General features: G+C 25.2%; 2 protein-coding genes and 1 pseudogene across 3 annotated transcripts; 2 read left to right on the forward strand and 1 right to left on the reverse strand.

Annotated features, from left to right (window-relative positions):
• The first annotated feature begins 94 nt into the window (after window positions 1-94).
• On the forward strand, window positions 95-2706 carry MKS88_005777 (annotated as a pseudogene). Its single transcript has 7 exons — window positions 95-113; window positions 317-415; window positions 643-672; window positions 774-815; window positions 1157-1406; window positions 1529-2064; window positions 2366-2703. Coding segments are annotated over exons 1-7 (1314 nt in total).
• Window positions 2707-6158: 3452 nt separating this feature from the next.
• Window positions 6159-8429, forward strand: MKS88_005778 (acyl-CoA synthetase; the record flags this gene model as incomplete). Its single annotated transcript, XM_067219071.1, has 1 exon — window positions 6159-8429. The coding sequence occupies one exon, from the start codon at window positions 6159-6161 to the stop codon at window positions 8427-8429; it is 2271 nt and encodes a 756-aa protein (XP_067070983.1).
• Window positions 8430-11945: 3516 nt separating this feature from the next.
• On the reverse strand, window positions 11946-13463 carry MKS88_005779 (protein kinase 2; the record flags this gene model as incomplete). Its single annotated transcript, XM_067219072.1, has 1 exon — window positions 11946-13463. The coding sequence occupies one exon, from the start codon at window positions 13461-13463 to the stop codon at window positions 11946-11948; it is 1518 nt and encodes a 505-aa protein (XP_067070984.1).
• Window positions 13464-13478: the final 15 nt, after the last annotated feature.

The raw sequence follows: 13478 nt of genomic DNA on the forward strand, positions 1-13478 counted from the left end.
ACACGTATACGTATGTGTAAAACTGTCATATGCGTATAATCGATATATAGTTCAATAGACGTACTTTTTCTATAAAGAAGAATTAGTTGAAAACATGGACAAGTTTAATAGAGGTACCACAATATATCATGTGACATGTTAAATGCGTATACATATGCTTAGTTCATTTAATGATCTTTTACTTCGTAAAAATAGTTTTTTCTGTCCTATTTATTTTTTTTTTTTTTTGTTTATAAAAATATAATATAATTGTACAAAACAGAACGATGAGTCTATGGAAAAATAAATGCACTTCTCATTTCGCTTTTCTGTACAGATAATATAATAAGTATAAATGTTGGAGGAAAAATCTACATGACCACGATTAGTTTAATATGTAGATACAAAAACTCTTATCTATATGAGATTATTTTAGGTATGTGCAAAAGAAAAAAACTTATCCAAGAAGGAGTAAACGGGAAAGTACATTCGCGAAAATTGAGTGTCGAAATAACTCAATAAAATATATCGTGGAAAAGTTTAAAGCTTAAATTGCACAAAACTGTGCGCGGAGGCACACGAATATGCATATATACATATATGTACTTATATACATATGTATGCGTGTCGTTATATATTTATAATGCTTCTATTCCTTTTCAGATAAGTTGAAAGATGTAACTAATTTCTCAAGTAAATACTAATTATTATGAAAACCATAAATGTTTCTTCAAATAATAGTCTTCTTTTTTTTTTTTTTTTTCACTGTTTTCTCTCCCCCTTCCTACCTTCAGATGATCATAAAATGAAAGAAATATTTATAGACAGAAATGGTTGTAATATATAGTTAAAAGAAATAAATATATTACATATGTGCACAAAACTACAATATTTAGTTTTATTTTGTGTCTCAAATGCTTGTCTATATGCTTATGTATGTGTGCGTACTTGTGTATGTTCGTATATATATATATATATATATATGCAAGTTTATATGTATGTGCGACTGCCTTCCCGATGTAACAGTGCTAAGAATCTTTTGTAAAAAATGGTCCTTTTATTTATGCGTTTGATGATTAACATATGTATAACGAAATATATTCAACTTTAGTTTAATTAAATTTCATTTTTTTTCCTATTCTTTTTTTTTTTTTGTACCATATCCCCTTCTTTGCAGGAAATAGATTTGAATATATACTGGATTTCTTAAGGGACGGTATGCTAATATGCGAGAATGACATTAATGTGTTAACGAAGATACTAATTGAAGCGGTATATTTTAAATTATCTTCTTTAATTAGAATAATAAAAAAGAAAATATGTTTACTATATTGCAATATTGGTAATAATGTATATAAGAAAATTTTCAAAAGTATTATTAATACAATTGAAAAAAGTAAAATATTGGAAACAGATAAATTAAACAAGTTAGGAAATGTGTCAAATTATGGTGAACTAAAATATTACAATGTTATAAAAAAAAAAAAAAAAAAAATGATAATAATAACAATAATAATAATAATAATTGTGTTCATTATTTAAATACTAGTAATTCGGATAATGTTGTATGTAACAAAAGTGAATGTGCAAATGAAGAGTTTAGTAATGATATATGCAAAAAGAACAACAATAGTTCTGTACATTTATCATCAAAAAGTTTTAATAATGAAAAAGAAATCATTTCTCACCCAATGCATTCAGAGGAAGAGAGAACGAAAGAAAAAAATGATATTAATAATAATGAGAATTATGTAAATTTTTATATGAGTTATAATAAAGAAAGAGAAAATATGAATAAGAAGGATACATTTATTAACATACATACACAGAATAAATATAGTGATTATAATATAACAAATAATTTTATAAATGATGTAGAAAAAACAAATCATAGCACGTCCATTCAGAAAAATTTCATTATTAGAAATGATAGAAGTGACAGAAATGAGAATAATGAGAGAAATGAGAGAAATGAGAGTAATGATGAGAGTTTCATACCCTTAGCTTATGTGAAATTAAAAAACAAAGACCACAAATATGTTTCCTTTTCGGACAAGAATAACATACACTTCTACAATGATAAAGGTTGTCTAGTCGTGTAGCTGATTCGTTTTATTCTTTTTTATGCTGCTTCTTTTTACGCTCCATTTTTCTGCTTTTTTTTCTTTGCTGAATTATATTTCTAATATGTTCATATGCATGATGAAGTGATAAATGTGATTGCATTATATAAATGATACTTTGAAATTGCGGAAAAGGTGTGAAGTATGTTTATTTGCTTTATTTTTTAATGTTTTATATTTGCATATTGTCATTTCTTTGTATATTCCGTTCATATGTACCTTTTTCTATTATTATTATTTTTTTTTTTCTTTTGTTGATACAGACACAAAGACGTCGAATGGATGTGAGATGGTAAGTGAAAACCTCTCAGAAAAACATGAAAAGATTAATAACATAAAGGAGTGGGGTATAACAAACGGTATGAATAGCTTGAATTACTCCACTTATGCGACTTCGGGCAGTTGTACAAATTATACAAATATGACAAGTGATCACAATGAAAGTTATAAATATAATAATTACAAATGTAACAATATAAGTAACTCAAGAAACGAAATTCTTGTGTACTCAGAAATTGACGATATTGAAGAAACATCCCCTTTTCCAATTCTGTCGAACATTAATTTGGGGGAACAAATATTTAGCACGACAGTGGACTTTTAGTTTTATTCCTGCGAATGTTAATTTATTTTTGTGCTCAACATACATACGTATGTTTATACACACACACACATATATATGTATATATATATATATATATATATATATATATACATACACATACGCATGTACATATGTATGAGCACTTACACAGGTACATGCACGCGTATTGTAGTCATACCTACAGTGCGTTTACGCCCATTTTGTCTTAACTCGTTAAAAAGAAATTTTACCTTATTTTTAAAATCCTTTCATCTATTTTAAGTTCTGTGAAAAATAGAAAAATTTTATATAATTCAATTGGATTCCTGTAGTATACAATAAAATGGATACATGCTTACTTGCCAACATATATATACCTCCTTGTATAGATGTACATATACATCTATACATGCAAGCGCTATGGAGTTGTATATATATGTATATGACTACCATATTTATGAGAATACTTATAAAAATAATTATAAAAACGCAAAAGGGAAGAGTTCACAACATAAGAAATGATTACCATTTAAAGTTAAAAACCTATAAACAGATCTTCTAATACAATACTTTTGATTTCCTTACAAGGAATATATGGCGAATTGTATAAAGTGTCAAGTAAATAGCGAGTACATTGCGTAAACTTAGTTGAACAGCAAACTGTGCGTCAAGTTATATAACTTACTAGCTTTTTTTTTTTTTTTTTTTTAAATATACCACAAAAGGCGCTGTTATGATTTCATATGCATACATGTGTATATTGTGTATGTATGTATGTATAAGCATTTTCAGCTTAAGGCAAATAACTTCTTTGTTTATAACTGAACAAGAATGTTAAATGGAGGTACTACAACTACAATATAACTGTTTTCTATTTGAATGTAAAGCAGTTAATATACAACTTATAATGGCCGTAAAATGTACATTTACGGAGAAATGTTTTCTTTTTCTTTTTTTTTTCCATATTAATGAACATTCTTTCTACATTCACAAGTAAATATGCTGGATATATTTATATATTCACATATACATGTATAATTATACCATAAATATATATATATATATATGTATATGTTCATACATTTATGTATAAATTTAAAAGACAAATTCATAAACGTTCGAAAACATTACTCAAAAAGGACAAAAATTGTTCACTGTTGTTTCAACGAATTTTTACAAATTAAAATATCGAAAACTTCAAAAATTTTTACCATAAATGATATTTTAACTTATATGTTAAAATGTATTAAATCTTGAAAGATAAAATATATAATTTTTTTTTTTTTATATTTTTTTATGTTTTTTTATTTATTTTTATTTATGTTTCTTAATTTATTTTTGTTTATGTTTCTTAATTTATTTTTATTTATGTTTCTTAATTTATTTTTATTTATGTTTCTTAATTTATTTTTATTTATGTTTCTTAATTTATTTTTATTTATGTTTCTTAATTTATTTTTATTTATGTTTCTTAATTTATTTTTATTTATTTATTGTTTTTTTTTCATTATTTCTTAATAATTTATTTAAAATATATCTTCATTTATTCGGTTATGTGTATGTACAAAATATATGTATATATATATATATGTAATTAATGTTATATACAGAAAGATGTATATATATATAGTGCTTGCTTCCCATGAGAATATCTTCAATTTTATTAGCATCTACGCGTTTGTGTTATATGCATGATCGTAATAACTGCGCATGTGTATATAGGTAAAAATGTAATATATTTATCTGTACAGAATTAATGTTTATATGTGAATATATGCGAAAACAATGCACATATTTGTATATAATATATATTAATATATTATTATATAAATATATATATATGAATATATTATATATATAAGTATACATATAATTATATTACAAATAAATATAAATACCATACATATAATATTATTTTTCTTTGTACAAAAAACTAATTTATACTATTTCTGTAAAATTGTTCTTCATTTTTCGGTACTTCTAAATGTTCAAAAAAATATAAGCAAAAACAAAAGATAGAAAAAAAAAGCTATTATAAAGCGTTTTATTTTATATTTTTATTTTAGTAACTCCCTTAGCTTCTTTTTATATTATTTAGCCAAAAAGGTGCTATGTGAATAACAATGTACACGTCGTATATGTATTTATGTTTGTGTATATACGTTTAAGTATATATGTATAAATTATGTATTTATACAGTTATTTTCGCGTTTCATGATATTTATTTCTCCAAAATTTATTTATATTTTGCCTTTTTCCCATACTTATATAAATATATATACATAGATAAAAATATATGCATATATAAATATATTTACATATAGTACTATATTTTCGAGCAATTTACTTTTCGATACATTTTACAAACATTTTAGTGGGCGAGAAAAAACTAAACTAATTAACGTAAAAAGTATATTTTAATAATGCCTTTTTTATATTTACATTTTTAACGAAATGTGTGGCTTATATGAATATTATTTTATATACCAGTGTATATATATATGCGTACGGGTACATACATGTATATATATTTATATATACATATACAGTTGACCTTTTTAACTTGCTTAATTGTTAACTTGCTATATTATGTACATTTACTCATTTTTATAATTTTCAATTTTTCGAAATTCTTTTTTCTTTTACTCCATATTTTGTTAACTTCGTATTTTAACTCCATAAATATTTTTTGTTTACCCAATATAAATATATATATTTTTTTTTTTAACTAACCATTCAGCAAACATATAGTTTTATTTTAAGTCTCATTTACATTTACGGTAGCTTTTTCTTTCATTTTTCATTTTATAGTACCTTACTCCATTTTATTTTACTCCATATTATACCGTATTTTATTACATTTTCATTTTTTTTTTTTTTTTTTTTTTTTTTTGTATCCGTAGTGATATTATTATTTATGTGAACGTAACATTAATTAGTAGTAGTATTTTTTTTTTTTTTATATATAGCGAATTAAATGTATTTTATAGAATTATTATTTTTCGAATTTTTTTTGTATGGACAGTTGTAATAATTTTGCTGTATTTGCCATTTACATAGAACATTTGCTCGTTTTGTTATTATATCGCGAACAAGTGCAGGGGGTACGCCTGTGTATATAACTCTATTGTAGTGTACCCACGGGGATGTGATACATTATTTATACATTGCACCATACAGAGCTATAACGCCTGGACATTTCTAATACTGTTTCATTTTTTATATAACTATAGCCCCATCTGTGTGCCTTTTCCTTTACTGATATATTAGAGTTTTCATCTTTTCCATTTTATTCCTTTTTGCTTGTTTTTTTTTTTTATTTTTTTTATTTTTTTTAATTTTATTGCCACCTCCCGCTATAACTTCAGCACGCATTGGAATTAGCATCTTGGAGGAAACACAGAAACATTTAGTGTGTCTGAGTTAGCATCGTAAAATAGTATGTGTCGTTGAAAAATAATTGAGTAATAAATATGGATGTGGTAAGCTTCAAAAGGTATCTATACAAATTTTTAGAAAATACAAATGAGTATACCCTCGATTTTGGAGAAAGCAATAATTTCAAATATTTTGAAGAAATAAAAGGAACTGGGAAAAAAAATTCTAGTAATATTTATAGACCATTTAATTATGAAATATGTGAAACGTTAGAAAAAACGAAAGGACTTTTTCAGATAGAAATGAAATCCAAATTTGAAGCATTTTGTTTTTTTTGTAAATATTATTATAACAATGATTATTTAGGAGAAAGAAAAAAAGAAATAAGAGGTAATGAAACAATATTAGGTGAATATGCATTTAAAACATATGGACAGGTAAAAAATGAAATAGAGGTTTTTGCTTCAGCTCTTTACCAATTTGAAAATATTGAACCCAATACATTCACAGATAATGGAAAATATAGTATGTTAAAAATTTTAGGTATTTGGTCCAAAAATAGAATAGAATGGTTTACAACTGATATGGCTTGTTCAGCTATTGATTTTGTTACAGTTCCAATTTATGATACTATGGGGATAAATTCAGTTAAATATATATTGGAGAGAACACAAATGAAAATATGTTGTATTGAAGCAGAAAAATTAGAATGTCTAATAAAATTAAAGGAGGAGTTAACAGATTTATATATTTTAATTATTTTTGATGAATGGAGTTTAAAAGAGGATATAAAACAGAGAGCCAATAAAGTAGGGTATAAGGTGTATTTTTATAAAGATTTAATAGATAAGTATAAAAATAAAAATATAATACCTCAGTATGATCCTTATGATGATGCCTTTCATAGTACAGAGAAAGTTGGCAATGATGCAGGGAAGCATAATGAAAAGAGAAATAAAAATGAAGAAGTTCAAACAAAAATGAGCAATAACAACAAAGATGATGAGAAAAATAATATCATGTTAAGGCAAAAATTAAAAAAAATGAAAAGGAGTATAACAGATGTTTGTTCCATAATTTTTACATCTGGATCTACTGGTACACCTAAAGGTGCTATGCTATCCCACAATAATTTTATTTCATTTATGCAAAGTTATTTACTTGATGGAAATAGATTAGGTTTAATAAAACATGATGTCGTTCTTAGTTATTTACCTCTAGCACATGTATATGAACGATTTATAGAATTTGCTGTAGGAATTTTTGGAACAAAAATTGGGTATTTTTCAGGAAATATTAAAGAATTAGTTAGTGATATAAATGAGTTAAAGCCAACTTTTTTAATTACAGTCCCTAGAATATTACAAAAAATTCATGACAGTGTTATGGAGGGCTTAAGAAATAAATCTTTCATTTCTCGAGCTTTAGTAAAAACAGCTTTAAAAAATAAAAAAAATAATTATTTAAAAAATTCACAAAAATTTCATCATCCTTTATACGATTTGATATTACAACCAGTGAGGAATAAATTTGGAGGACGTATACGAACACAAGTTATGGGTTCTTCGTCCATGGATAAAGATAAACTAATAGATTTACAGATGATTTTTTCATCTCCTATAGCAGAAGGATGGGGTATGACAGAAGTAGGGATAGGTTTTTTACAACATCGTTATGATAGCACTAAAGGAACAATAGGAGGAATGTTTGCTAATGTGATTATGAAAGTTATAAAGGTACCTAACATGAAATATGATCCAAAGACGTACCCAAATAAAGGTGAACTATGTGTTAAGGGATCAAGTATTATGATAGGGTACTTTAGAGATGAAGAATTAACCAAAAAGTCATTTGATGAAGATGGATTTTTTTTAACAGGAGATATTGTAGAAATTAATGAAAATAATGAATATGTAAGAATAATTGATAGAGCAAAAAATATATTTAAATTAGCTCAAGGTGAATATATTGAACCAGAAAAATTAGAAAATATATATTCAAATAGTATTTATATAGAAAATATTTTTGTTCATGGTTATAGTTATGAAAATGAGTTAGTTTGTATTATAGTACCAAATGAAAACTTTGTTTGTGATTATGCTAAGAAGCATAATTTAATGAATTTATCCTATGAAGAATTGCTAAAATGTGATACTATTAAAAAACTTATACATGATGAAATTATAAATATTTCAAAAACCTATAGTCTAAATGGTATTGAAAAAGTTAATCTATTCCACTTAACCCCAATCCCTTTTTCAGTAGAAAATAAGCAACTTACCCCAACTCATAAAATTATTAGAAGTGTTATCCTGGAGTATTATCAAGAAATTATTGACAATTTGTACAAAAGTAGGAACAAGTGAGTGACTCTCTACTCCCAGTCCACGTTTCTATTTTCTATTTTCAATTTGTTTTTTTTTTTTTTTTTTTTTTTTTTTTTTTTTATTATTATTATTCGTATTTTTATATTTTAAATGTAAAGGAGTGTGAAAAAAAAAAAAAAAAAAAAAAAAAAGAAAAAATGCAATGCATGTACCAATCAAGTTGCTCTCTTTATGCCAGGAATTTTTGTACCTCCTCCTTACTTTAACGTGCACGTTTTAATGTTCTATATGGAGGGGGAGTGAAAACATACGCATTTATAAGTGTATGCATGTGTACATGTATATATATTTACGTATGAATATATATACGTGTGATCATATATGCATGTGAATATATATATACGCATGTATCTATTTATATATATATATATATATATATGTTTGTGTCCCTGGAGTTGTAGCTGTTGCTATGGACGATAATGCGAATCTCTTTTTTTATTTCGTTATGTTGTTATCTTTTTATTTTTCTTTTTTATATTTTGTATTGTTTATTTTGCATTTTTTTTATTTTGGATTTTGTTATTCAGCTATTATTTTTTTATTTTGTATTTTTTTCTTTTCTTCATTCTGTTATAATCATCCCCACTTTTTAATATAATTGATAATGAAACATTTATGGTAGAGTCATTTTTGTGATATAATTTAAGTCCATATTATTATTTTCCCATTTTATATTTTTAATTTTTTTTTTAAAATAATGTGTTCATAAATAGCTGTTTTCAGTTCACAAATGCACACATAGATATGTACTACATAGTCATGTATCCATATATGAATTCCCCATTTTTCTCTTTTCCCTTTTGCATGTATTTGTTAAATGCTGCACACATGAAAGAGTGTACAATTGGTACCTACATTTTGTTCGAAGATGATTACCATATTTTCTTATTGGATTAAAGTGAAACAACTAAACCTGATACTAACACATAGAGCATATGCTTATTTTAAAAATAATTATAAATATAATTATAAATACATTTATAAATATGTTTATTTATTATTATACCATACCAACTACCGATTTTCGTGTTTACGTATACAAGATTTAATCAAAAATTACTAAGGGTGGTAGTAATAGGGAATAATGAACAAGCAACAAACTCCCAAATGTAGCAGTAAATATAGCAGCAAATATAGCGGCAAATATAGCGCAAATATAGCGGCAAATATAGCAGCAAATATAGCGGCAAATATAGTGCAAAATTTAACAGCAATTTTGTTTGCCTCTTTTCTACTGAGAAAATTGCCACTACAGATAAAACTAAGACGCAAATGTGTAAAATGAAAAAAACTTGAAAGCACGTTACTACCTGTTAATATAAACTATATTCGCAAATATTAAAATTTGCTTCTTTTAAAATGGAACACAGAACATTTTTCGTTCATGGCTGCAAAATTTTAAAACTGTTCAACTACATTATAAATTATAATATTTTTGGTAAATTATAAAATGTTGTATTCAATTTCTAAATTTTGTATTTTTAAATAACAAAGGTTTTTGAATTATATATAATTAAGTTAACAGGAGTAACAATAAATTGAATAAAAGATATTGTTAAATGAGGAAAAAAAAAAAAAAAAAAAAAAAAAGATAAAGATAAAGATAAAGATAAAGATAAAGATAAAAATAAAAATAAAAATAAAAACAAATTTAATTACGTTAAATTTTTTTAAAAAATGTAGAAAATGCATACAACAATACACTTTTTTCTTTTTTTTTTTTGATTGTTCTTTCATTTTTTTTCATTGTCATGCTAGCCTCAACACTCTATGAAGCTATACAATTTAAAAAGACAAATATGAGAAGTAATAATCAATAACACCAATATTAAATTATGTATTATTCAGTTAGATTATCACTCTTCTTTTGATTAAAGCAACTACAGGTAAAAAAAAAAAAAAAAGAGGAGTTATATAAATATTATATATATTTATCTATCTACATATATATATATAAAATAATGTAACATATAACATACGCGCTAAGATTATTTCATTCGGGTATATATTTTCAATTACAAATAATAAAATGTATTTTTATTTTTTTTTTTGCTTTCTTGTTTTACTTCATTTTTGTCTATTTTTTTATTTTATTTTTATTTTAATGCTTTATTTAAAGAAAAATTCCACCGAAATGTGCACTTCTTCGATGAAATTTTAAATATTTATAAAATTGACAAAACGCTTGTATTATTTTTATAGATCATTTTAATTATATATGTAAATAAAAAAAATCAAAAAAACAATAACAAAACAAATGTACAGAAACATGTATTAATAATATCTGATGGTATATTATAACTAATTTTATCTTCAGTAGTTTTGTTATTTAACTTCTTTACATGAGCTATTATTCGTTACTTCTCTAACATGAATATTCGTATATTGAATGTGTATCACGATTTAGAAAAATACCAAAGTTGTTCATTTTGCTCTCTAATTTGTATATATAGATATGCATATAGTATATGCATATTATGCCGGGTTTTATAAAACTTATTAGGTCTTCTTTAAATACACAAACCAAATATTTATGCAAAAAACTCGCGAATACTTGTAAAAACTCATGTACATGTTTACAGAGATATTTTAACTTCAACACAACTTTAAGTAATAGATCCATGACGCAAATAATACAGTTGTAATATTATTAAAGACAAACATTTTTTTTTTTTTTTTTTTGTGCAATAATATCAGCAATTTATTAGAAATATGTATGACGTAACGCAGACTAAATATACCAGTAAGTTTTTTCATTTCTACTTCTTTTAATATTTTTTTCATTTATTCTTTTCATTCACTTTTATTTACTTTTATGCTTTTTTTTTTTTTTTTTTCATTCTGAAAAATCTAAAAAAAAAAAAAGAAAAAAAGAAAAAAAATATAATAATTTTTAGTGCATGTTAAAAAGTAGTTAACGTTTTGGCCAATCACACTGAGAATTATAGTACTGTACTTTTATTAATATATGTATACGCCATTATATTTTTCCATTTCGTTAATTAGATATTCATTAGACATGTCACCCGCTACATTAGACGTATTTTTAATTTAAACTTCCTCTTAAGTAGTGTTAGTAATAAAGATACAAAAAAAAAAAAAAACGAAAATACAAAAAAGGAGAAAATTTCAACAAACGATTGTTATATGTACGTTTTGTACGTACTCGTATGTATGTATGTATATATATTCGTATGTATATACATGTACACATGTGTATATGTGAGAAAATCTTAATTGAACTAGTTACCTTTAAGATGATTGAAAAAAAATGCATACATATATATTCCTCCAAATATGTTGAATTACTAGACCCAATTATTATTTGCACATCTTTTCCTTTTCCTACTCCCTCGAAAATTTTAAAGAATAAAAATTAATATGTTCTGGCAAATACATGCAATAAATATACAAACATATACATATGTGTGCATGTTGCACATCCATGTACATATGCAAGTTGCGCATCCTTCTGAACTCCTTATCCGAAGCTCCCTAAATTAATTCGTTGCTCTTTTTTTTATATTTCTTGTACGATATTAGCGATGACGAGCGGTTGGGGGAAGGGCATCCCCCATGCAAAACTACCGTCTTGTACTCGTTCGAATTTGCAAGATAGGAATCATAGTCTTTTCTATTTAAAGAGATGGAGTCAATACTACTACTTTTATCTTTAATTAAATTTTCTGAATATTTGTCATCAATTTTAAGCATAGTATCAAAATACTTTTTATAATCATCAAAATTATTTTTACTGCTGTTTTTACGTCCATCTGGATTAGTCACGTCCAAATTATTTTCAAGATTACAATTTTTACATTTTTTACACATTTCTTGCTCCGTTAATTTCTGAATAATACTTTCTTTATTTTTGTATTCATTTACATTTGTAGTCATATGCATATCTGATATTTTCGGCAAAAACCAAGGGTGTCCTAAAGCTTGCATAGCTGTACATCTATCATCTGGATTTTTACTACACATCCACAATATAATTTCTTTTACATTTTCTGACTTAGTTAGCCAATGTTTCGTATTAAAACTAATATGACATCTCATATTTTTTTTAAAAATTTCTTTCACATTATTACCTCTAAATGGCGGGTAACCACAGAGTATATTAAACAATATAACACCTAAACTGAATATGTCAACTTTAGTACCATACGATGCATATTTTAATATTTCTGGGGCAACATAACCTGGAGAACCACATCTCATATTCATCGATGGACTATTCAAAAAAGAGGCTAACCCAAAATCTATAATCTTTAATGAGCTAGGATCATTCACATTTTCAAGCATTAAATTTTCCATCTTTAAATCTCGATGTACGACACCATTAGAATGTAATGCTTCTAAAGCTATTAAAATTCTTTTAATTGCTTTTTTAGCTACTTGTTCTGTATAAGGACCGTTGTTATTTAGATATTCAAATAACTCACCACCTTTTAAATATTCTAATACAAGATATACAAATCCTTCTTGCTCATATGCTGATATTAATTTTATTATATATTTATGCATAACTTTTCTTAATACTTCTATTTCTGTATATACATTAGATTCCTTTACCTTTGATTTGTCTACTTCCTTAACAACTACTCTGTTACCATATAATATATTTGTACCAATGTACGCTGTGGAAAAACTTCCCTTCCCTATCTTTTTGTTTAAAACGTATACATTTTTAAAACCTAATATAGGGAAACCCAGCATATTGAAAAATTGACTCATTTCACTAAATTCATCTTTACTTCTACACTGAAATTGATATTCCTCATTTGCTGTTATTATATGAATACATGGTCCTATCTCTGTTATGTTATTAATTATTCGACACCCTTTCAAAGGTACTGTAAATTCTGGATTCTCCTGATATATATATGTCCAACATAATAAATAAGGATTCTTCTTCTCATCATATATTAAGGACACATGAGATGCAGCGCCTGTTGCTAAGGGAAATTCTATTCTTTTCCCTTTAAATAATTGTTGATACCTTTTTTCCATAATTCAGTATGCGCA

This window comes from Plasmodium brasilianum, chromosome 14, assembly GCF_023973825.1.
Source record: "Plasmodium brasilianum strain Bolivian I chromosome 14, whole genome shotgun sequence".
Classification (NCBI taxonomy): Eukaryota; Apicomplexa; class Aconoidasida; order Haemosporida; family Plasmodiidae; genus Plasmodium; species Plasmodium brasilianum.